Genomic DNA, 21,856 nt, shown 5'->3' with positions numbered 1-21,856 from the left:
TCTTGGTCAATGGATCAGCTGACTGTTGGTTCGTGCTTAAACTTCGGTTTGGGCCCGGCTCGAATCGTCGGCTTTTGCGATCCGCTCGCCACTCGAGCGCCGATGTTTGTGGCCGTTGGACGCGTTTCGGTTTGGCTACGATTTATTTATTAAAATTCGGCTGTGTTTTTATTCGATTCGAGTTAAGTGTTGGTGACATCTAACCGACCAAACTGTCAATAGAAATCATAGCAAGTGGTACAATCCGAGGATACGGAAACTATGCGCTATTTATAATTGGTGGGTGGTGCAACATGTAACTTTCTGAAAGTGTGTTTGTGTATCTGAGATGATGTTGAGATAAAATTGCTTGCCTTCAAATTGTCAATTGCTGGTTAATGGCTTTGCAATCTCAAGAATCGGCTCTTTTGTTTTGGCCTCCCGACCAGCAGTGAGTGCATCGCATCGCATCGAATCGAATCGAATCGAATCGAATTGAATTGAATAATATGGATAATATGGATGCGCGGCACCGCTAAATGACTAAAAACGCTCGCTCATGTAGATGTCTATCTCTCGGTTGGGCAAGGCATTTAAACTCCAGGCGGACTAATCGCCGGCAGACAATCGACGACGGCCAAGGAGCTCCTCGAAGCCTAATTGGTGCGACCACCCATTCCGCCGAGCCCTTTGACAACAAATGGGGCTCGAACCATTGTACTTGGGCGAAGGCGGGCAGGCGGGCAGGCGGGCAGGCGGGGTGACATCAACTTATTTGCTCACTTCGGTAACCGGAGAGTTAGTTGGGCCACAGATTTCGCCACTAATCCGGCGAGGATCTCTCGGGGAATTGGCAGTGCCACCCGCATGCTCGCATGCCAAATATCGATCCCAATCGAGTCATATGCAGCACATGTATGCAAAGTGTTCCAGCGAAGTTGCCTGTCTTTTGGCCAAGGCATGCACTCAAAAAAGAAAAGAGGTTTCATCAAGGAAACTTTAAAATAATTCTTTTGATTTATAGTCACTCGAAACTTGTTAATATTTTGTTTGAGTTAACGAATTGACTTGAGTAGATGAATGTAGAGAGACTTTAAATAAGAGATACATATAAAAAGAGATGTTCGAACAAAGTTAAAACTGCCCATAAGTATTATTACTTTGATTTTAATAATATTTACAGTAAATCATTTTCCCTAAAACAACTTTTTGATAAATGGCATAATCGACAAAATATAGATTTTATTATCAATATAATCGAAAGTATCAATTTATTAACTATTTTTTAACAATGTAAATAATTAATTTTCTTTTCGTTATTCGGACAATAAAAACAGAAAAGTTTAAGCAACAGGTTTATCTAAATATTAGAAATATTATAATAACTTTTATTAGTATAACTATTATATTTTTAAGTTCATTAATCTTTGCTTTAAAGCATGTTCTTAAACAAAACATAAGTGTGTGCGTTTGAACACCAAGAAGTCAGGTTTGAATTCTAAGCTATTACAAATTTGTTTTCTCTTTATGTAAAAAAATTCGAAATTAAAGCAGAATTAACAAAATTCAGGGAAAGAATGTGTTGTATGGCTGTGAAGAAAGAGCCATTGGCACAGAGAAATGCAATTGCTGTTGCAAAAGGGCCTGGCGCCGAAACCTGACCTCCGATCGGGTGTTAACCTTTCAAGGTGGTCAAAGGCCCCTTTTCTGGCAATTCGCCTCGATTTTCGCTGAGTGGCATTGGGGTGCATGAGTCACGAGTCAGGCATTTCCACCAGCAACTGTTTGGCGAACTCACCTAACCCTTTTCCCGTCTGCAGCTATCGTCTTAGGGGAAGACCACGGAATGGAGTCCAACAGCAGCAGCAGCGCCGTCGTGGAGATGGAGACCTCCAGTTCCGGTGATCACGGCCAGCCCACCCAGATCACCTCCATCGATGGCTTCTTCAATCGGAAGCGGGGTCGTCCGCCAAAGAATCGCTTCGTGGAGGTGTACAAGAGCGTGAGTATCATGAAATGTCTTAAGGGATATTAAACATTAATTGGTAAATTACAAAAATATATAAATAATTAATTTATAGATTTTGGATTTTTTTGTACATATATTTTATTTCAAACTTTTAAAAGGGTATTTTAAAACTGGTCAGAAGTTTGTGACGCAATGAAGGAGACATTGTTTCTATACAATTTGAGAGTTCAGTTTACAAATTTGAAATAGTGATGTTTTTATAGTACTTAAAGCCCTGAGCATTGATCACAATCGGTTGACTAACTCTATAGTTGACATATATCTGCCATTCTGACTACAAGCTCCTCTGCCGATTATTCGCGCAGTGTAAAAGAGAGATTTTTATCAATTTTAGTAATTTATTTATTGACATACTTTTTGAAAAAAATCATTGCGGTTCTGAATTTTTTTATGCGAACTTTTGCCTTTTTTTTAATTATACATTTTAAAGATATAATAATTTTTAATTTTTAGGGCAGGCTCTTTTAAAATCAATTTACTTAAGCTTTTCTAGTTATATGAAAAACCTTGTTAAAGCGTCATTTCCACAAAAAAAAAGAGTTTTCAATTTTTTAAAAGCATTGAAAGGTATGCTTTTTTATTCCATTCCTAAATTAATTTCAAATATTTGTGCCGCTCTTTTTGTTGCTATAGCCATTTTCAAAATTATATATGTACAAGGTTCTGATACAAAATATTTGAAATTTTTGAGGACTGATTCGACCCAGTTGCTTGGTTCCTTTTCGGTCTGTCTGCGACCTGATAGAAGCTCGATCGTAATTAGGAATTTGCGCCTATTTGTGTGCAACGTTGGCCATTCAGCGCCCTGCCACGCCCATCAATCGCCCCCTTAATACCCCACCGATCGACGGGGCCTAATGCGGCATTTTGTGTGCTGTGCGTTGAATTGAGTTTTCGGATTTGGTTTTTGCCATATTCGTCATATTAATATTGACAACGAGTGTTTCCGCATTTATTTCATTTGAACGTCTAGCGTCGTCGACGGCACTTCTCTTGGCAGCCCCCCAAGCCCCCCAATCCCACCCCCTTTTCACCACCCCCACTCCACTCCCCCCCCTTCCCGCAATGCCCTTCCCCTGGCGACGAGCGTTTTGTGCTTTTAACTGTCATTTTCATAATTTCTACATTTTTTCGAGCCAAGCTCATGCACACGCACCACATCGCACTTGTGTGTTTACGATTACCCAGCCCACGCGTCACTCTCCTTGGTGATCACTGTGAATATGGCCAGTACACAGATAAAAATTAAAAGTATTTCAACACATTGTTATGAATATTTCTTGGACCGGGCAAGCAAAGTAATTTCTACAAACTTTTAAGTCTTAAGGTGCAAAAGTAAAATTTACCATTGCAACTCATTGCTTTAACGTAAATTTTCCTAGCCTTCTGTTTTTTATAATAAATTATTAAATTAAACTTTTAATCATAATACCAGAAAGATTTTAAGAAGTTGTCAGGGAAAATGAACTTTTACAATTGAATAATGAAGAAACCATTTTTCTCCAAGCACTATATTTTTGTAACGTTAATATTCACTAAATCTATTTTGCAATATTAACAAAGAAGTATATTTTTATTGAAACTTTAAAAAAAATTTAAAGAATAAAAATTTAACAAACAATTTGTTCAGTGTACAGTGTGTGAATAAAAAAACAAATTTGAATAAATATTTTGTCCATTGCCATTTGCGGCATTCTTTTGGGAAGTAAGCCGAGCCAACTTAGCGGCTTGAAAGGGGGGAAAAGGTGACCCAAATTGATCGCAGGAATCAAGGTGGTGCAATGGGTGGATCTCCTCTCACTCCACCAAACAACCCACCCACCCAATCTCTTTGAGCCCCTTCGATATTCCCAAATGGCGATGGAAAGGAATGATATACCGCACTAACAATAGCAATAATAATAATAATAATAATAATTCCTATACACACTGGTATCGAATTTAATCAAATAAGGTGTGTGCTTATGTGTGTGAGCCACAACTTATCGGGTAAAGGCAAACTCGTTTCATTGTCTTTCAATATTTTCGGTGTAATTATTGTTATAAGTGAATTGAGAGTGTTCAAATACTCTATCTTAAAAATAACTATTTACTTTTCGAAATATTTGAATTGTAAATTTAACTACAATTTCTTCCATTCAGCTTCCAACTTAAGTCATTGGCAACTCCTGATTTCATAAGTTATAAAATTGTTTCCCATTTTTCCTTATTTAGGAAAAATATTTCATTACCAATTTTGTAAACCTATTTTGGGATACTAAAGGGTATCCAATGGTTGTGTTTGTATTTATAGATTTAAATGGTTTCTCCTTTGTTTTTGTTTTTGCTTTTGGCTTTTTCACTTCACTTCACTCGTTCTTTTTTCTTTTTTCGTTTTATTATTGATTTGATGCGTGAACAAAATTTAAATAGTGACATTTTGGGGCAGCGACAAACATTAACAGTAATTTCGGAAATACGAGTAATAAACTGGTTGCTGCCGACTGTTTGTCATAAATCCAAAATTTAAATTCCGAAAACTATGACAATGACAACGGCAGCAAGTACGGCCCTGCCATGCCAAAGTAATTTAATTCCATGAAAGGCGCCCACATTGCTGCGTGGAATATCGCAGATAGATTTCGATTGTCAACAAATACAGAAAAATACGTTTCATTATTTATACATTTTTTCTTTGGTTTATGATTACTTAAATGCAGGCCCAGCACTCGCCGCAGGCCATCTTCACCAGTTTCAAGCTGGAGCGAAGCGATCACTCCGTCCACGGAGCACCCAGTGTTCCCAGTGGCCCAAATGTGGACAGTGCAGAGGATCGTTTGTCTCTGGCGGATCACGACGGATCATCGGCCACTGATCTCACAGCTAGTCGGAACCGGAAGAGGGGTCGTGTTTGGGCCCCATCATCACTTCCGTCGTCGGAGCAGTCGAACAAGAGAAGCTCCATTTATATGCCCCGCTTGGCAGCGAGTAGCCGCAATGAGTCTTTAGCCCAGGTAATATTTCATTTAAGTTAAAAACTAATTGGAATTTATTTTGCAATTATTTCCAAAAACAGGCACAGCATTTGTTTTTTTTTTTTTTTAATGCTGAAAACCCCTTCTTATATAGTCCACAAAAAACGATAAATAAATTAAGAAACAAATAATAATAATAGAAATAGAAATAGCTTCATATGCTTGACTTTGTTAATTTCTTACTGTGGTTATTTTATTTTTGCAGCCCTCTTTACAGCCCTCAGAACCTTTAGAAACAGGAACATCAAAGCATCTATCAAGCAGAGTTTTGGATAAAGTTTCAACAACAGGTAAGTTTTAGTATATGGAGTAACTTAAAATTACAATTTAATGAAGACAAAACCAAAAATAGGACTGAGAATAATAAAAAATCATGAATTTAAACAATTACATAGAGTAGAATAATAACAACAATTTTATTCCTATTTTCTTTCTTCGTTTTGTCAACTTCTGATAAATTTAACAAATTAGCCCTTCTGTAGCAATCTTAACATAAGAAGTTTTATAGTTATAGAAATAAAAAATTTTCGTTATTTGGGACTTTCATTTTTAAAGAACTACTGATCAAGAACATATATATTTTATAGGGTAGGAAAGGCTTTCTTCTACTAGTTTAATACTTTTCAATGAGTACGGATATACAAAACTATTAATATCTTCTTTAAAGAAATTCTTATATCCATTAGTTTTGGTCCCTGTTAAATACAAATTGTAGTTACTTAGCTTACTACACATTGTTTTTCCTAATTATTAATGAATTTGTAAATTTGTCACCCAACTAAAGTTGTTCGTGCGGCGGGAACTTTCTATCCGGAGAATGCGAGTTCAGCTCCGCATCGAGAAGTGCCGGATGCGGCTGGCTCGAGGTTCGTTAGTGGCCCGGAGTCGGCTGACCCGGAAGTGGATCAGCCGGAGGATCTGAGCATGCGACCTTCCCTTCCGGAGGCAACTGCCACGGCGGCGGAAGTGGGACAAGCTTTGAATATGAATCTGCTGCAGTTCAAGCAGCTGATCGATTTGTATCAGCGACAGGTGCTATTGCCCAGCTTCTTGGCAGCAGCCAGTCAACAACCTATGGTAATTGCCAGGATCTGGATCTGGATCTGGATCTGGATCTGGATCGGGATCGGGAGCAATAAATGGACCCCTTCTCGACATGCGAATTTTGCTGGAGAATGCGGCCCACCAAAAGTTGCTGCTCCTCAATGCAGCTGCAAGTGCAACTTCAACAGCCGTGGCCACCACGTCATCCACGGCGGACTCTGGCCAAAGGATGCCGGTGAAGCGGATGCGGGATCACGACATTCCCACTGGCTACCTGAAATTCCGCTTCAACGAGGACTGTGGCTTCGAGAGGTGCGGCTACCGGAACCATCAGTCGCATTTCCACTGCAACCGGCGAGACTGCCACTACAGTTTCTGCGACAAGACCCGATTCGTGCAACATACGGCTCGCCACGAACGGATGGACACGCTGATGGGCGAGGACTTTCTCCAGTTCCGGGCCAACATGCAGTGCGGAGTGGCCAGCTGCTCCTACGCCGCTTCAGCAGGTCGAACTGGGGAGACCACGCACCTAAACCGGTTAGGTATGTCAAACCATTCTTTTCCCTATTGCAGAAAAAATGTTATTTAAAAAACAATTTAAGCTGAAATATGAGACACACATATACTTTCTAAATACACTAGTTTAACAAATTTATTTTAAATATATCTTTTTATATGGATTTTTTTATTCCAATCAATTTTTCTAGCTTACGTAGTATTTTTCAGTCCATTAATCACAGTTTAACATTTTTATTCCGATAAATGCCATGGCATCATAGTTCGGATGCTGGAGGTCTGTCGTTATATTTAACTGCAATTGCTTTAATATTGTACTTAAATTTATGGAAGAATTTTTTTTTTATACAATAACACAACTAAAGGAAATATAGACTGGTATTATATGGTATTTTTAATGTAGGTTGCAAAATTTTTTAATTTGTCGAAACTTAAGCTCTTAAAAATAAAGAACAAAAAAAGAACTTTTTAATGGGAATAATATTTTGTATTTGGCCAAATAATAGTTAAACTACGGAGAGAAATTCGAGTTCCGCCGGAAATCGATGGGTAATCTATAAATTATGTATCAGATCTAGCATATATTTTGTAAATCTTAAGAGTGCAAAATAGAGCTGTAATTTGGCTAATTTTTAGAATATGTTATTTTTCGAAAAAAGCTTTATAAGCAATGCCATTAACCGACCTGATGCTCAAACTCAATTTCATCTTCCGCAGATCCAACGGCAGCCTCCAGGAAGACGTCGCACTTCCACTGCCGCAAGTGCGACTACGTGTGCACGGACTCCAACAAGGTGGTGGCCCACCGGCGACTGCACCTCCGCCAGGATTACGTGCGGAGTGCCGGATTCCGTAAGGTGGGCGGCAACGAGCCGTGCGACTCGCCGGGCTGCTCGTACGCCCAGCGGCACACCCACTACCACTGCGTCACCTGCGACGGCGGAGTCCTTTCCCGGGCCCAACTGGCGGCCCACAAGCACCGGACACCGCTTCCCAAACAGGACGCGGACACCACTCCCTAGCATGTCCTTCGAAAATACCCAGACACTAACAAGTCCGTCATCTTGAATAATAAACAAAACAGTCATGAATCATGATTTAGCCTTGATTTGTTCATTCTCATATTAAGATTGATAGTTTGATACAACCGAACATGGGTTTGTTTATTTGAGAACATTTGGGATGAAGAACTAAATCTTCTTGTTTTATTATGTAGATTTGAAAGTTAAGTTAATATTAAAGTTGGGTTTCCAAATTGTCAAAAAAAAATACATATTTAGTTTAATTATATAGCAAAAATAATCATTAAATATTTTATTCCTTTAAAATTAATGAATAGATTTCGTTATTATTTGTTAGTTTGATTTGATGTCTTGCGAAAGATTTACTCATATATTTGATTTTAACAAGATTGTATTGATTATATCTGTTATTATGTTTTTAGATTTTTTGTTAATTTAATGAGTTATCCTAGTGAAAATAGGTATGACTGATTAATTATATAATATTATACAAAATTAAGCAAACTTATTCATGGACTGTCCTACGTTATAGTTATTTTAAAAGTCCAGGCAAAGTCCAGTCCTCGCTTATCGATGTGGTGTTTAGGAGGAAACTCGATGTGCAATCTGTTGTGAGCCGAGGTCCACTAAAGATATAAATATTTTTTGTTAGATCCACAACTAATACTCAATGGTCTCTTTTGCGTACCTTTATTTTTGTGTCCTCCATGCCCAACATAACGACCTGAGTGCTTTGCTTATTAAGGATCTCGCCACCAGTGCCCAAATCGATTCCAGTCAGCATGACATTGCGGAAGATATTGATGTCCTTGCCAAGTGGATATATATCCAATTCATTTGAGTCGTACGGATAGTCCAGAACAAATGCGTATATGGTTATGTTGCCATTGGAGGCGCTTTGCCGTCGCGTATACCAAACACTGGGTGTCACAGTATCGTTCTGGTAAATCCATGGCACACTGCCGTAAATTCCCTCGCCATTGGTCTTAAGCCAACGACCCATGTCCCTCAAACGCTCCTCGAAAATGGGCTGAATAGTGCCGAACTTGGTGGGTCCCACATTTATCAAAACATTGCCATTGCAGCTGACAGTGGTGACGATTTCTGAAAGTTTAAAAAAAAAATTTGGATAATAAGTGAAACGTAAAAGTAGTAAATCCAAGTATTACACACTAAATTTGAATTTTATCCATTACAGATTAGATAATATTATGAATTAGATTTTAATATCGGAAATATTAAAATTATATTTAAATCATTTTTACAAAAAATGTTTTCCACATTAATTAAAAATTTTAATTGTCCCTTTTGTGTAGTATTATGACATCATGATTATATTTAAATTTAAATATGCAGTTTTTCTTTTAGTATTTAATTTTTTTATCAGTGTTTTTGTTAAACCCACCTTTGATGACTTCCTTTGAGGTCATAAAATCTGACAAACTGACATCGAATCGCTGGCCCCAGCTTTTGCGGTCCAGGGTGAAGGCATTTTCCCACTTGTGGGCCTGCAGGACCCCGGGATTGAAGCGATCGGCGCAGTTGTAGAAGTCGCCATGCATGCAGGCAGTGCCGAAGCCCCAGCGATCGTTGGTCACCACCGTGTCCCTCACAGGACTGTCGTTGTACAGCCAGGCGATGAACTCCTCGGAACGCCAGTACTTGGCCGGAGCCTCCCAATCGCCATCGGACCAAATGATCTCCGGCAGATACTGCTGCACCAGCTCCATTTGCTCCGGACGCACCTTTCGCTCCACAAAGTGCTGCTGCATCAGCAGATGCAGCTTGTCGTCGGTCCACAACGGGTTAAACCACTCGAAAAGGGAATAGTACAGACCGAACTTCAGATCGGACTCCTTTCGAACGGCGGCCGAAAGTTCCTCTGGAAAGGAGAAAACAATCTGTGAATTAAATCTTTCAAATATCAATAAACAAATAAAATATAGTAATATAAATCAACTTTAGTTTTTGAATTACAAATTTGATTTACAAATTTAAGTGGTCTACCAGAAGCGTACTACAAAATAATATAAGAAATTAAAAAAGCAGACACAATTTAAATTTGAATCTTTTAAATATGACATTGAAAATTTAAAAATTTAATACCATTATTTATATTTCATTTAATACATTTTAAAGCTTTTCCAAATTGATAGAGACATAGCTTTACAGCCAGAGAAAAGGTTAAAAATGTAAAATTCATTAAATTTAGTGACTTATCTAATATGGGAAACTAAAGGAATAATAATAATTTACAAATTGGTTTGCCTTTGGTAAAATTAAATATTAAATAACGCCTATAGATAAATTAAAAAAAAAAGGAAAAATAATCTGCCAAACTCTGCACATTATCTATTGCATTCTTCTATTTTTACCAGTTTGTTTTTTGAGAGAGACCTACTTACTGATTATATCCCGTTTGGGTCCCACATCCACGGAATTCCATCCAAAACTGCTCTTCGAGGGCCACAGCGTGAAGCCATCGTGATGTTTGCTAGTCAGCACTACGTATCTAGATTGTAATGGGGAATAACGATCGGAGGGATATATATATATATATATATATGATATGATATGAGCAATATGCTAGTATGTATGTGAGTACCTGGCTCCGCTATCTCTGAAAAGTAACGCCCACTGGGTGGCATTGAATAGCTCCGCTGTGAATTGGTCGGCGAATTCCTGATAAGTAAAGTCGGGCTTGTAATTGCGTTGCATGAATCGGATGTAGTCGGGATTTCGGAGATCTGGAAGTGACCAAGTCGTTTAACTAGATTTAAAAATTATAAAACACTAACAGTAAGTTAAAGAAAGAGAAAAACACTGAATTTAAAACACATCACTTTCTTAAAAAAAAGAATAAATTACACTTGCTTACATGAAATATGGAATAAAATGAGAATTATTTTTTATAAAAAAAAATTCAGAAAGAGGTTCTCGAGATTTTTGGGGAACCTTTAATCCAACTAATCTCAAATCTGTAGTATTTTAAAAAATTGTATATTTTTTGGTGATCGTTTTGTAAATAGTAAAGATAAAAGCGCTAAAGAATGCCAAATCTTTTTGTATTAATAGATTTAAAAATATGTGACATATCTTTTGTTTACCAGTGTCCTTTGTAATTTTTTGAGCACTTAACAAAACATATTTCTTTAGGTTTACTTATTTATCACGCTTTTTAAAAAAAACTTTGTCTTAATTAAAAATACCATTACTTTACAAGTTGTTCGTACTTTTCCAGTTAGTCCAGAACCACTCGGATCCAAAGCTGGGCACCGAGTAGACTCCATAGTGCAGGAAAATGCCCACCTTGGCCTCGTCATACCACTGGGGCAGTGGTCTCTGGTCCAAGCTGGCCCAATTGGGCTGGTATCGAGTCCGCGGACCCGGCACCTGTGCCTCGACCTCCGCTCCAGATCGCCATGCGATCATCGCCACCAGAAGCGTCCAAGCGGAGATTGCCATTTACTCAATTAGCCGGCGACTTGATTTTTCGCTAAACTCTGATGCGACTGCCTCGGTTCGTGATCCAAACACAACTGAGAATTTTGAGGGGAGAACGCTTCTCTCTGAAAGTACGACTACCAGCTGAATTCATTTGCTTTTGTGTTTTAAACAGAGGGACAAACCAGAAGGTACACTAAAAAATATTTTTCCATTTAATAATAAACCTGAAGTAAGCAAGCTTGAATAAAAACTAAATAAAATATTATCACAAAATATTTATAAAATAAATATACTAAATAAATTGTAAATAACAACATACAAATACAAAATAATAATTACTTAACAATTACAAAAATTATTGCCAAGCATTATTAACTTTAATATACAAATTATTTTAAATAACATACCACGTTTAAGTGTTTTCTTGAGACATCAGATTATTTGGTTTTTCGGAGTGTTTTAAATACTTTGTGAGCACCAACATATTGATAAGAAATGAAAATACTGTGCTAAGCAGGCTTGTTTATCAGCATTTCTAATTTGTAAACAGGTTCGGTAGGCAAACAATTATTTTATGTTCTTATATGCAAAAACAAGATACATTTTACGAAGTGCACCCTGTAACATTTGCAATTTTGTTCAATAATTCTTTAAAGTCTTTGTCGTACTTATCTTTATGCAAAATGAAAAATATATTTTGTTGTATATCGTATTGTAAACTCAATAATGCCCGCTTTTAAATACCCCAAAAAAAAAACAGACGTTTTTTTCAGATTGTATAAACATACTTTTAATTTAATGAATTTAAAAAGAAACCAATATTTTGCTAGCGTTCTTAGGTTGCGTTAAGCTGAAAAGGAAAATCTGTAAGGCAAAAAATAAATTCAGTCCTTAGCTGTTTAACCTAGTTAATGATCGATTGCTTAATATAATTTCCTAAAACTATAGTAATTTTATTTGAGATGTAAACCGATATATATATGTATATGCATATGATAAGTCCGAGGTCAGATGGCTTCATGTGGTGGCCACAGGGGTGGAAAAGAGTGAGAGAAGCGGGTGGTTAGCGAAGGAGTGGCATGTTCCTCGCGTACCAAAGTACCACCCAGAGCCACCACGCGTCGGGAATGGGATTGGATCGTAGGTGTCTGCTCCGTACGGGATCCCGATCTCGATCCCGCCTTGAGCAGGAGTTCCTTCCGCGCGAGAACGCCATTCTGGGCGATTTGATACATATGCTCGTACTTCTGGGCCAGGCTCAGAAATCGGGACTTTCCGGGACCATCGTGGAACTCTTTGGGCGAGAATTCGCCAAATTTAATGAGGCCAATCAGATCGGCCACATAGTTGGGTTTGATGTCCTCCTTGGTCTGCAGCGGAAGGGACCCAGCTGATGGTAACACCGATGATGGGTTTTCCATATCCTCATTTGCTGTACCAGGTGGGGGATCTGCAATGGTTACCACCTGAGTTGAGTTTTCGGCATCTTCGATACCATTGTATTTGAGATACATTTCCAGCAAACGAAAGCGATCTGCTTCGGATAGTTTGCCGGCAATCACTTCGATATAGTGCTTGAACACCGCCCAGCTAAATTCGTATACGCCCGAGTGGTCGAGGGTGCCCTTGAAGGTGATCTTGAGCTCCCAGGCCATCTGATCGATCAGTGATTTCCTATTCAGCCGATGGGCGCACTGGAACAGCCGGAGTAACTCACCCATGTCAAAGGTGTCCTTGCGCATCTGCAGCTCCCGCACACAGTCCTCTTCCAGCGATTTAACCAGATATTTGTTGCCAAATTCACAGAGCCGTGTTAGCGTATCAAAGTCATACTTCTGCAGCTTCTCGTACTCATAGCCGTAAAGGTAGTCGCGAAACTTCTCGAAAATATCCGGATCTACATCGTTTAGTCGCACCACCCCACTGCTGGACTCTTTATAGTCCCCGTACAACATCCGGTCGAAAACGTCAGAGGCGCAGCTGAAGATCAGTTTGTGACAGGAGAAAGTTTTGCTTATACCGCCCTCGGTTTCGATAACAAAGCTGCAGTCCGCATGGCGATTTGTACGACCAAGCTCAACGAGGGAACTACGCAACCTGGTTTTAGAGAAGTTACCATTAACATTTAACTATGTCTAAGAGTCAGCAATCGATCATCTATTACCAGCTACTCATCTTAACCAAGTCGCTGTCGAACAATAAATTTAGCTTTTAAAAAATATTCGTTTTGCTATGTCGAAATAAATGTGCCAATTGAAAGATTGTTTCGTGATCTTAAATTCAATGAAGATTGATAGTTTTGTTTAAATTTGTCTTAAATAAACTAAACAAATTGCTTAATGCCTTGAATTTAAATGTGTATTTAACCATCGCATATTCTATAATATATAATCACTTCCGAAAAAAGGAAAAAATGTCGTTTCTTTTAAATTCCATCACTGTTTAATAAAGACTAAACCCGAACTTTTTTACCCAGCATATATTCCTCAATAAAACATCACATCTCAATTGAACATAACAGTTTATTTTATTATCTTCTCTCTTTTCCATTTTTGCATTTATTTGTTTTTGCTGACTTAAAAGGTTTGTCTTTGCATTTAATTTTTTTTCCACCTGTATTCTATTATTAACTCACATACCTACATATACATAATACATGTATCTTTTGCCTTGTGTTCTTTTTTTATTTGTTTGAGTTCATTGCATCGCATTCAAAGTTCAACAGATCGAAAGTGTGTGTGTTTTCTTTAGGAGTATAGTTTGTTTTTTTTTTTTAGCTTAGGTCTGGACAGTAGTTCAGTGAAACTGGAGTGGATCAAGTTGCATTTATCCACATGGGGACAGGTGAATCATTGTAATACATAAAATTTGCTTCTAATATTCTACTCTGAACGCTGCTGTTTCTAAAGTAAGTTTCCTTCATTGCCATTTGTTTTCGCTTTGGGGTTAATAACACAACACAGTACAGCACAACACATACAAGTCCCATCTGTGTTTTTAGTTTGTTAGCATGGTATTCCCCTATATTTAATATTAAATGTTTCCAATCACTATAAACTTGGTTTAAAATTGCCATACTTTAACAACGTGTGGATCCCAAACTGAGTGGGTTGTATTTTCCCCTGCATACTTTTCGGCGATTATTTGGTGCGATCTTGGGTGTGTATGCATGTGTGTGTGTGTGTGTGTGTGTGAATGGTGAGGTGTGGTACATATGTAAGTGGTGAAGTATTAGGTGGACACCGTTAGGCGAATGTTCGCAGTTTGTGAAGGTGACTTTTCGGTGCATACTTTTGGGCTGGCTGTGCCAAGTACACTGCATGTAAAATACGGGTGAGTTGCTATTTTAAAACTGCGTCGCGTTTTTACCGCCTAGTGTGTGTCTACGTTCCTGAACAATTGAACCAGTATACGCTCTATTTTAAAATGTAACTTAGTTAAGGTTAAAGCAAAGCCCTAAAACTTAAACAAAATTATTTAAATAAATACTTAGAACCGAAATAGTTCATGGAAAGTTGTAAAAGTTTCTCTCCCAAGCGTTACTCAATAAACTTTCGTTATAATTTTAAAACAAAAAGGTTATATTCATGCAGAAGTAAAAAATAAATAATACAAAATTCATTAAGTTTGGCATTAAATATTTCATGAAGAAAACTAGCCTTAATAGCCCTCCTAAGAAACATAATCCTTTCTAAAAGTGAGGTTTTTGTTTTTACCAATTGTTGGAGTAGTTCAAAACTCTTTATTATTATTATTATTATTTTGGCCTTGAAGGCGTTGACTTTGCATTTGCACTCAGGCTTTTCAGTCAGGACATTTTATTTGTTGCAGAAGAGGAAGGTTAAAATACGTGTAAAGCATAAGCACGCGACAACTCTAAACTCTAAACTCTATGCTTGCAGCTCTCAACTTTCCCTGTCTCTCTATACAATAAGTACATATCTAAATCAACGTTACGGAACTACGATGCCAACTTCGATTAGCTATTCAATAATTATTTTGTAGCTTGTGTGTGTCATTTATGTAATGGCTGCTGCTTGTTGTTTGCAATTAGCTGCTTTTTGCATTTTAATGTTTTTTTCTTTCTCTTTTTTTTTTTGTTTGTTTTTATTATTTTTACAATATTTTCAACTTTAGGATCATAGAAGTAACATTAAATAACATTTTTGCGTAAATCTAGTATTTCTAATGTTTTTTGTTGTTGCTGTTGTTGCTGCTGCTGCTGCTGCTGCGGCTGCTGCTGTTCCACCTATGCCGTGGTGGTTGAGGATGCTGCTGCAGTGGCTCCGCCGGTGGCTACCCCTCCAGTTGCGTTGCCACCACCGCCGCCGCCAGCTGCATTGCACTGTATGAGCCCACTGTGCTGATGCTGCTGCTGCTGCTGATGCTGATGCGCCGCCGCCGCCGCCGCATGATGATGATGGCCATGGTGTCCATGTCCATGGTGATGATGATGGTGGTGATGGTTCAAGTGATTATTGTTATTATTGTTGCTAAAGTTTAAATGTAATGCGCCCGCGCCGTTGTTCAGAGCGGCGGCGGCGATCTCCGTGGCCGACACCCCACCACCAGCCGCTGCCGCAGCCACAGTCGCCGCCTGAGGAACCGCCGAGGTGCAGTAGCGCGTTGTATCACCAAATTCGCCGCTGGTCAGGTCGCCCAGTATGCCGCCCAGCAGTCCGCTGCTCCCTGCCGGCTTGCAGCCCGCTCCTGCCTCCGGTTGCGTACAGATCGGCGGCGCCACCGCATCGCCATCGATGAGGGAAGCGGACACGGACACGGACGCCGATGCCGATGCCGAGGCGGATGTGCTGCCATTGTTGCTTTGTGAATTGACCGTGTGCAACGCCTCCGCCGAGGAGGTGCTGTTGCTGTTGCTGCCGCTATTGTGGTGTTGCTGCTGCTGCTGCTGTTGCTGCTGCTGCTGCTGAAGCGACTGGTGTTGCTCGGAGGAGGTGTGCTCGTGCACCGACGACGACGACGTCGCAGTGGAGTTGGCATCCTGGCATCCAGCAGTGTCGTCGGTTAGCCGCAGGGCCACCTCCAAATCGCGCAGCACATCCGTCTCCTTCTCGTCGATCAGGTTGAAGCGCCGATGCAGGGCGGTGAGGTGCGCGAACGTCAGATTTAGATGGGTGTGCAAGCCGAGCAGCGCGATTTCTCGGAAATGCGCCGCATACAGATGCGCTATCACATGAAATTGCAAGCGTAGTATCTTCCGCGCAATCGACTCGAACGAGCCGGGGAACTCGTTGGCGTATTTGGTTGGGAATATCGACTCATCGCTGACCGTCTTCTGGGTGAAAGTCATCACATAGTCGATGTACTGTGGAGCTGCGACGCGCGTCTTCTTGCCCTTCTCGTCGAACCATAAGTACGTTCTGCCGAAAAACATATACACATTTATATATTATTATGGAACTAAATGAAATAAGAAGTTGTTTTCAGGACTCACCTGTTGCCGGGTCCGGTCATATCGGCGCAACCGGATTGTGTACAAAATTCACTAATAGTTCCATAAACCAAATTCACATGCTCAAATAGAGCCAGGGCTGAAATTAGAAAAAAAAAGTAAGCAACAATTATTAGAATGGTTAGAGATTAAATACATTGTACATATGTATTTTTGTTTGGGACTGAGTGCCGTCTTTCAATAATTTTTTACTACTAATTGGAGGGATAATTTAGTGAACTAACGAATTTACTAATTTGTGTTATGTTAAATTTAAGTGAACAAGTCCGATATTTTTTTCATCTTGTACTTCTTTTTTTTTAAACTTGTACTAAGTACATTTGAAGTAAACTAGCATATTTAAATCGTAAACGAATTAATTGTGATGGATTATGATTTTAAAAACCAAGTTTAAAGTATCTTAAAAAGTAGTGAAAAAAAATCATGATTTAAAAGAAGCTAAAAAATAAGTTAAATAAAATCATGGTTCTATTCATGTAAAGATTGAAATAAAATATCTAAATTTCTTATTTAGATGCACATTTGCACATTTGGATTTGGAGCAAGAAGTTTGAAAAACAAGATTAATAATATCATGGATCTACAATCATTTCCAAGACAAACAAAAAAATACAATAATAAGTCAACAACCTGCTAAATGTTTGCCAACTCTTCGGCAAAACAAAAGGGGGTATAGAGATAACTTTCAAAGAAAATCTTATCATCGACACCCGGGTTGTATTGGTTTCTTTCAGTGTCTGGTGTTCAGAGATAAGACCCAGCCGTCAGCATACGATGATATTATTGAGCGGAACCATCCGGTGTAAGGTCAATGCCGACTCAATATTTGCACAAGTGTCCTCATTACGTCAGTCGGAGAGAGCTGAGCCGCATTATGAAATGCCAGCAGAACTGGAGCAAAAATAAGCCGCTGGCTTAACTCGGTTTTCTTAGCCCAGTTCCAAGTTCCAAACGGGAGGGATGGTGTCTCTTCGAAGTCAGCAAATTCAAGTATTAAATTTGCATATATGAACTTGCAGCTGACGCCATCGGGCGACGTGAAATGACCCTGATCCTCATCGCCCACGACAAACAGTTTGGCTTTGATTGTTTTTCCAAAACGAAGGCAAGATAATGACGAGTCGATGCAGATGGAGATGGAGATGGAGGGGCAGGAGGTGCAGGAGGACAGAGGCATTTTGCTGATACATTGCCAATTATTTGCCTCATTTGAGTCAACAAAGAACTGTGTAATTTGCATTCTGCCACCCAGCAGCAAACAGATTATTTACAAGATGATGTAATTTCTCAAAATCGATTCTGTTCCCCTTCAATGATGTAACCAAAAAGATTCTTTCAAGCAAGCTAATTAAGATGTGACTCATCAGTCACTGGCTTAGCATGGTATTAAGCGTTTATTAAAATTTAATTAAAGTAGGGGTAGAAAATAATTACTGGTTTACGTCACATTTTGCCAGTGATTTAACATTGAATGGGTTTTATTAATCTTTCGAAAATTGATTGATCCTTTAGCATTTAATTTGAACACCCCTTTGATTTATTAAACCTTTCCGAAACAAAGCAATCACCTAATAACCTGATATTGTATCCTGGCCCTTCTTAAAGCGCACTCAGATAATGATATCGCCCAGACTTCTGTTCAAGTTCATTGGCTTAACGATAATGTATATAGTGGACCGCCGAGACTTGCTCATAAATCGGGGCACTCAACCGGAGCCACCGGAGTGCCCAGTGGCGATTAGACTATCAAACTTTTGCCAAACAGCAGCTGACATCGCTTTGCGGCCAGTCGATTGTTAAAGTAATTTGTAAATCACATGATAAAGCTTGCCAACAATAGGGACAAATGACAGATGTGAGTAAATGAAAGCAATTTGAAAAGGAAATCAGAAAATCACGTGAACTTCAAATAGCAATATAAGCAAATCCAACAATTAATAAACATTTGAAATGGAAACTTACTGTGTGACGCTAGCCATTCATTGTAGTCCAAACCAGCTGGAAGATCCACTAAGGCTTTGAGATCAGCTTCAGGTAATTTACGTTCTAGGACACTCTCCTCCAAATACAATTTGGTGTCTGTTGAATTTTGATCGCCATCGCGCTCCTTGCGACGCGCCTTGCTGTAAATATATGAAATAAATAAACATTTCAATTAAATAATGTTCACACATAGTAAAGTGATTTATTTGTATTGTTAAATTGTAAAGGGGTATAGTAAATCTGTAAGGAAAGTCTCACCCAGCTACGCATAGAAAACTATCGACAGAGTCCTGAGCATAACGGTACAGGGTACCAATGGTATCACCGATTTTAGAGGGTATTGTCGTCACTTGCCACATAAAACGCGCCGTTCTCAACAGACATTTAATCACATAGGAAGTTTGGGGCGGTGGGGGCGATGCGGTGGTCGTTGTTGTCGTACTTGTTGATATTGTTGAGGTCGACGTTGATGGCGAACTTTTTAGTTTTCTCTTTGGATCCGATTCAGATACAAACGTTACTCCTATTCTTGTTGGCACCTTTGAGCTTAGAGTTTCTTTCATTTTTTGGTATTGTTTACGTTGCTTTGGTCATCTTGCCTCCTGCGATCCGCAATGAGAACTAATTAGCCCAAAAGCGAACCCAACCGAACAAGCTTCCGTGGCGTCCAAGTGACTCGCTTCAAATGTTATCGCTTGAAAAATGTTACACTCGGCCCGATCCAGAATAAAGAACCCACGGTAATGGGTTGGAAATATTCTCTCTGAGCGAACCAAAAGCAAAACTATAAGCTAATCAACTTTTCATTGGTAGGGCAAGGGCTTTGGGGCCCCAAGTGATTAAGATATCTTAAAATAGGACTACTGACGACCTTGAAAACTAACAAAACGTTGATATAAAAATTATTATTACAAATTGTTGATATCATAATCACACAAAGAAAAAACATTTATTCCATCATAAGACCTAAGAAAAGGTTAAAAATTAAATAAATATATTATAACAAAGCATTATACTATTCCAAAACCCTCATTTTGTTTTAAATCGTAAAACTGGCCTAGAAAGAAGAGTATTATGTATTTGCAAAGATCCTGTAAAGACGGTAAAAACCTTAAACTTGAGCAAATATTTTGCACGCGTGCAAGTTGAAAATTCTGAATTTAGTGAGGAAAGACTGGCACGTTTTAATTTTATTTGCTGACCCCAAAACGACTGGTGTTCAAGCTTATTTACCTTTTCAACGAATGGTTTTTAGTCCATTTTTAAAATGCACTGTGCAAACTTAACAAAAACAATGAGCTGGTTGGGATCCTATAAAAGCAGAGGATTCCTCCAAGAAAGGTATCAGTTTGTGAATTTATTTCTAAAGAATTAAATTGCATTTCATATATATACTTCGAAAATGAAGGCGACGATTATTGGTGGGTAAAACAAAAACCTTCTTTGGTGGTTTTGGATTACAATAAAAAGTGGCAAATTGATTATTTTTGTCAAAGTGCAAAAACAATTTAAAGAACAATTAATTAATTGGCTTCTTTGTAGCTGGAATCCTGCTAATCAGCTTGGTGGGATACACCGCAGGAAATGCATGTGGTTGCACAGATCCAGAGTCAACCACTACGACAACGTGTGCACCAACAACTACTACGACAACGTGCGCTCCAACAACCACTACGACAACGTGTGCTCCAACAACCACACCAAGAACCACGACTACTTGTGCTCCAACAACCACGACAACAACCACGCAAAGGACGACGACTACTTGTGCTCCAACAACCACGACAACAACCACACCAAGAACCACGACTACTTGTGCTCCAACAACCACGACAACAACCACGCAAAGGACGACGACTACTTGTGCTCCAACAACCACGACAACAACTACGCAAAGGACCACGACTACTTGTGCTCCAACAACCACGACAACAACCACACCAAGAACTACGACTACTTGTGCTCCAACAACCACGACAACAACCACGCAAAGGACCACGACTACTTGTGCTCCAACAACCACACCAAGAACCACGACTACTTGTGCTCCAACAACCACGACAACAACCACCCAAAGGACCACGACTACTTGTGCTCCAACAACTACGACAACAACCACCCAAAGGACAACAACCACTTGCGCTCCTACAACCACCACCACCAAAAAGCCAACAACGACAACGACGAAGGCAACCACAACAAAAGCAACTACAACTCGCAGGACGACTCCAAGGACAACTCGCAGAACCACTCGAAAGACGACAACTCGTCCCACCAAAAAGCCATGCAGTTGCGGTCCAGGCGGTGTTAAATGCGATGGATGCCCTGAAAGGGAATCACTCTGCCAGGAACTCATCAATATGATCCGCAATCTGGATCGCAGAATCCGCCAGTGCGTTTGTGGTCAAAAGGAATGGATGTTGTAGGTCAATTAAACCACAACACAGTTTTATGAAAATCCAATTCCATTTAAATCATCGTCTCTACGATTTTGAGCACAGCAATATAACACCTATTATATTATATATATATCTATTACAGCTAGTTAAAGATTTGTTGAATTTTTGTAAATTATCAAATAAATAATTAATCCATATCATAAAATAACTAATATTATTAATATAAAAAACATTGATATGAGAGGAATATAAATCCTTAAAATTACAGCCATCAATTAATATTATTATACCATTTGAAGATAGATTGATAATATTTTCTCGATAAATTAAAACATGATGCGTTTGTTACTAAACAAAATTCGGCAACTAGAACTTCTACGCTTTACAAAATAATATTATTTTTTACAAAATGAGATCACGTGCCTTCTTCATAATCAGATACCACCCTAGCCAAAAAACATGAAAAGCATAATGCTTATCAAAGCTAAGATTCAACAAGTCTTTTCATATTTGTTTTCCCCATTACTTTTATTTATGCAAGGAGGGCAAACAAAAAGTGCGTAGACCATGAAAGACCGTGTTCATGGGCAGAACCAAGTTAAAATAAATTTATAAGTCGAACGGAGAGCCAGTGGCACAAGCGGCTCTTTAGGCACTTAAACAAACAAACTTAGTTGTGATTATAATTATGCCACCCACCGACCGCTTTTCCCGCATGATAGCAGTGAAGCGTGCTGATAAAACTTGAAATACCCAAATACATATGCATATTTCAAGTTATATAGACATCGTGTGCACATGTGGATATCAGACAATTGTGCGCATTTGTTTTCCATTATTTTCTGGGAGGCGGCGAGGCGTGGAGCCCACAGGTGAAGTCCATTAAACCCACAGATAACCTCCCAGTTCAGTTGTTCTCCCATGCAACAACAACAACAAAAAAAAAA

The 21,856-nt window shown here is 39.0% G+C and overlaps 5 protein-coding genes across 5 annotated transcripts in view; 2 read left to right on the top strand and 3 right to left on the bottom strand.

Annotated features, from left to right (window-relative positions):
- Window positions 1-1,725: 1,725 nt before the first annotated feature.
- LOC128257511 (uncharacterized) lies at window positions 1,726-7,682 on the top strand. The gene is given in 7 exon segments (XM_052988552.1): window positions 1,726-1,739; window positions 1,800-1,981; window positions 4,708-5,001; window positions 5,228-5,312; window positions 5,807-6,102; window positions 6,104-6,611; window positions 7,303-7,682. Coding segments are annotated over 6 exon segments (1,644 nt in total). The 5' UTR covers window positions 1,726-1,739; window positions 1,800-1,825; the 3' UTR covers window positions 7,608-7,682.
- Window positions 7,677-11,160, bottom strand: LOC128257512 (putative alpha-L-fucosidase). Its single transcript, XM_052988553.1, has 6 exons — window positions 10,841-11,160; window positions 10,213-10,354; window positions 10,013-10,119; window positions 9,013-9,489; window positions 8,296-8,711; window positions 7,677-8,233 (listed from the first exon to the last, which is right to left on the bottom strand). Exons 1-6 carry the CDS (start codon window positions 11,070-11,072, stop codon window positions 8,129-8,131), a joined length of 1,479 nt encoding a protein of 492 aa, XP_052844513.1. The 5' UTR covers window positions 11,073-11,160; the 3' UTR covers window positions 7,677-8,128.
- Window positions 11,161-11,817: 657 nt separating this feature from the next.
- LOC128257261 (uncharacterized) lies at window positions 11,818-13,355 on the bottom strand. The gene is made up of 2 exons (XM_052988207.1): window positions 13,219-13,355; window positions 11,818-13,151 (listed from the first exon to the last, which is right to left on the bottom strand). The coding sequence occupies exons 1-2, from the start codon at window positions 13,227-13,229 to the stop codon at window positions 12,062-12,064; spliced, it is 1,101 nt and encodes a 366-aa protein (XP_052844167.1). The 5' UTR covers window positions 13,230-13,355; the 3' UTR covers window positions 11,818-12,061.
- A 203-nt stretch (window positions 13,356-13,558) lies between these two features.
- LOC128257084 (MOB kinase activator-like 2) overlaps window positions 13,559-21,856 on the bottom strand; it is a 35,105-nt gene continuing 26,807 nt past the window's right edge. The window contains 3 exon segments of the mRNA XM_052987902.1: window positions 13,559-16,435; window positions 16,510-16,606; window positions 18,490-18,650. Of these exon segments, the coding sequence (XP_052843862.1) occupies window positions 15,304-16,435; window positions 16,510-16,606; window positions 18,490-18,650 (1,390 nt within the window). The 3' untranslated portion in view covers window positions 13,559-15,303.
- Window positions 19,796-21,081, top strand: LOC128257099 (salivary glue protein Sgs-3). The gene is made up of 2 exons (XM_052987926.1): window positions 19,796-19,931; window positions 20,053-21,081. Exons 1-2 carry the CDS (start codon window positions 19,913-19,915, stop codon window positions 20,934-20,936), a joined length of 903 nt encoding a protein of 300 aa, XP_052843886.1. The 5' UTR covers window positions 19,796-19,912; the 3' UTR covers window positions 20,937-21,081.

The sequence above is a fragment of the Drosophila gunungcola genome (assembly GCF_025200985.1).
Source record: "Drosophila gunungcola strain Sukarami chromosome 3L unlocalized genomic scaffold, Dgunungcola_SK_2 000002F, whole genome shotgun sequence".
NCBI lineage: Eukaryota > Metazoa > Arthropoda > Insecta > Diptera > Drosophilidae > Drosophila > Drosophila gunungcola.
Note: the sequence above shows the minus strand (reverse complement) of the source record. Positions and strands in the feature narration are given on the sequence as shown.

Excerpts from the sequence above, each read along its gene's own strand:
- LOC128257512 (XM_052988553.1), bottom strand. The coding sequence starts at position 11,072 with ATGGCAATCTCCGCTTGGACGCTTCTGGTGGCGATGATCGCATGGCGA. Across the intron at positions 10,120-10,212 it reads TTCAGAGATAGCGGAGCCAG|ATACGTAGTGCTGACTAGCA; the intron begins GTACTCACATAC and ends ATTACAATCTAG. Across the intron at positions 8,234-8,295 it reads TGGAGGACACAAAAATAAAG|TGGACCTCGGCTCACAACAG; the intron begins GTACGCAAAAGA and ends TTATATCTTTAG.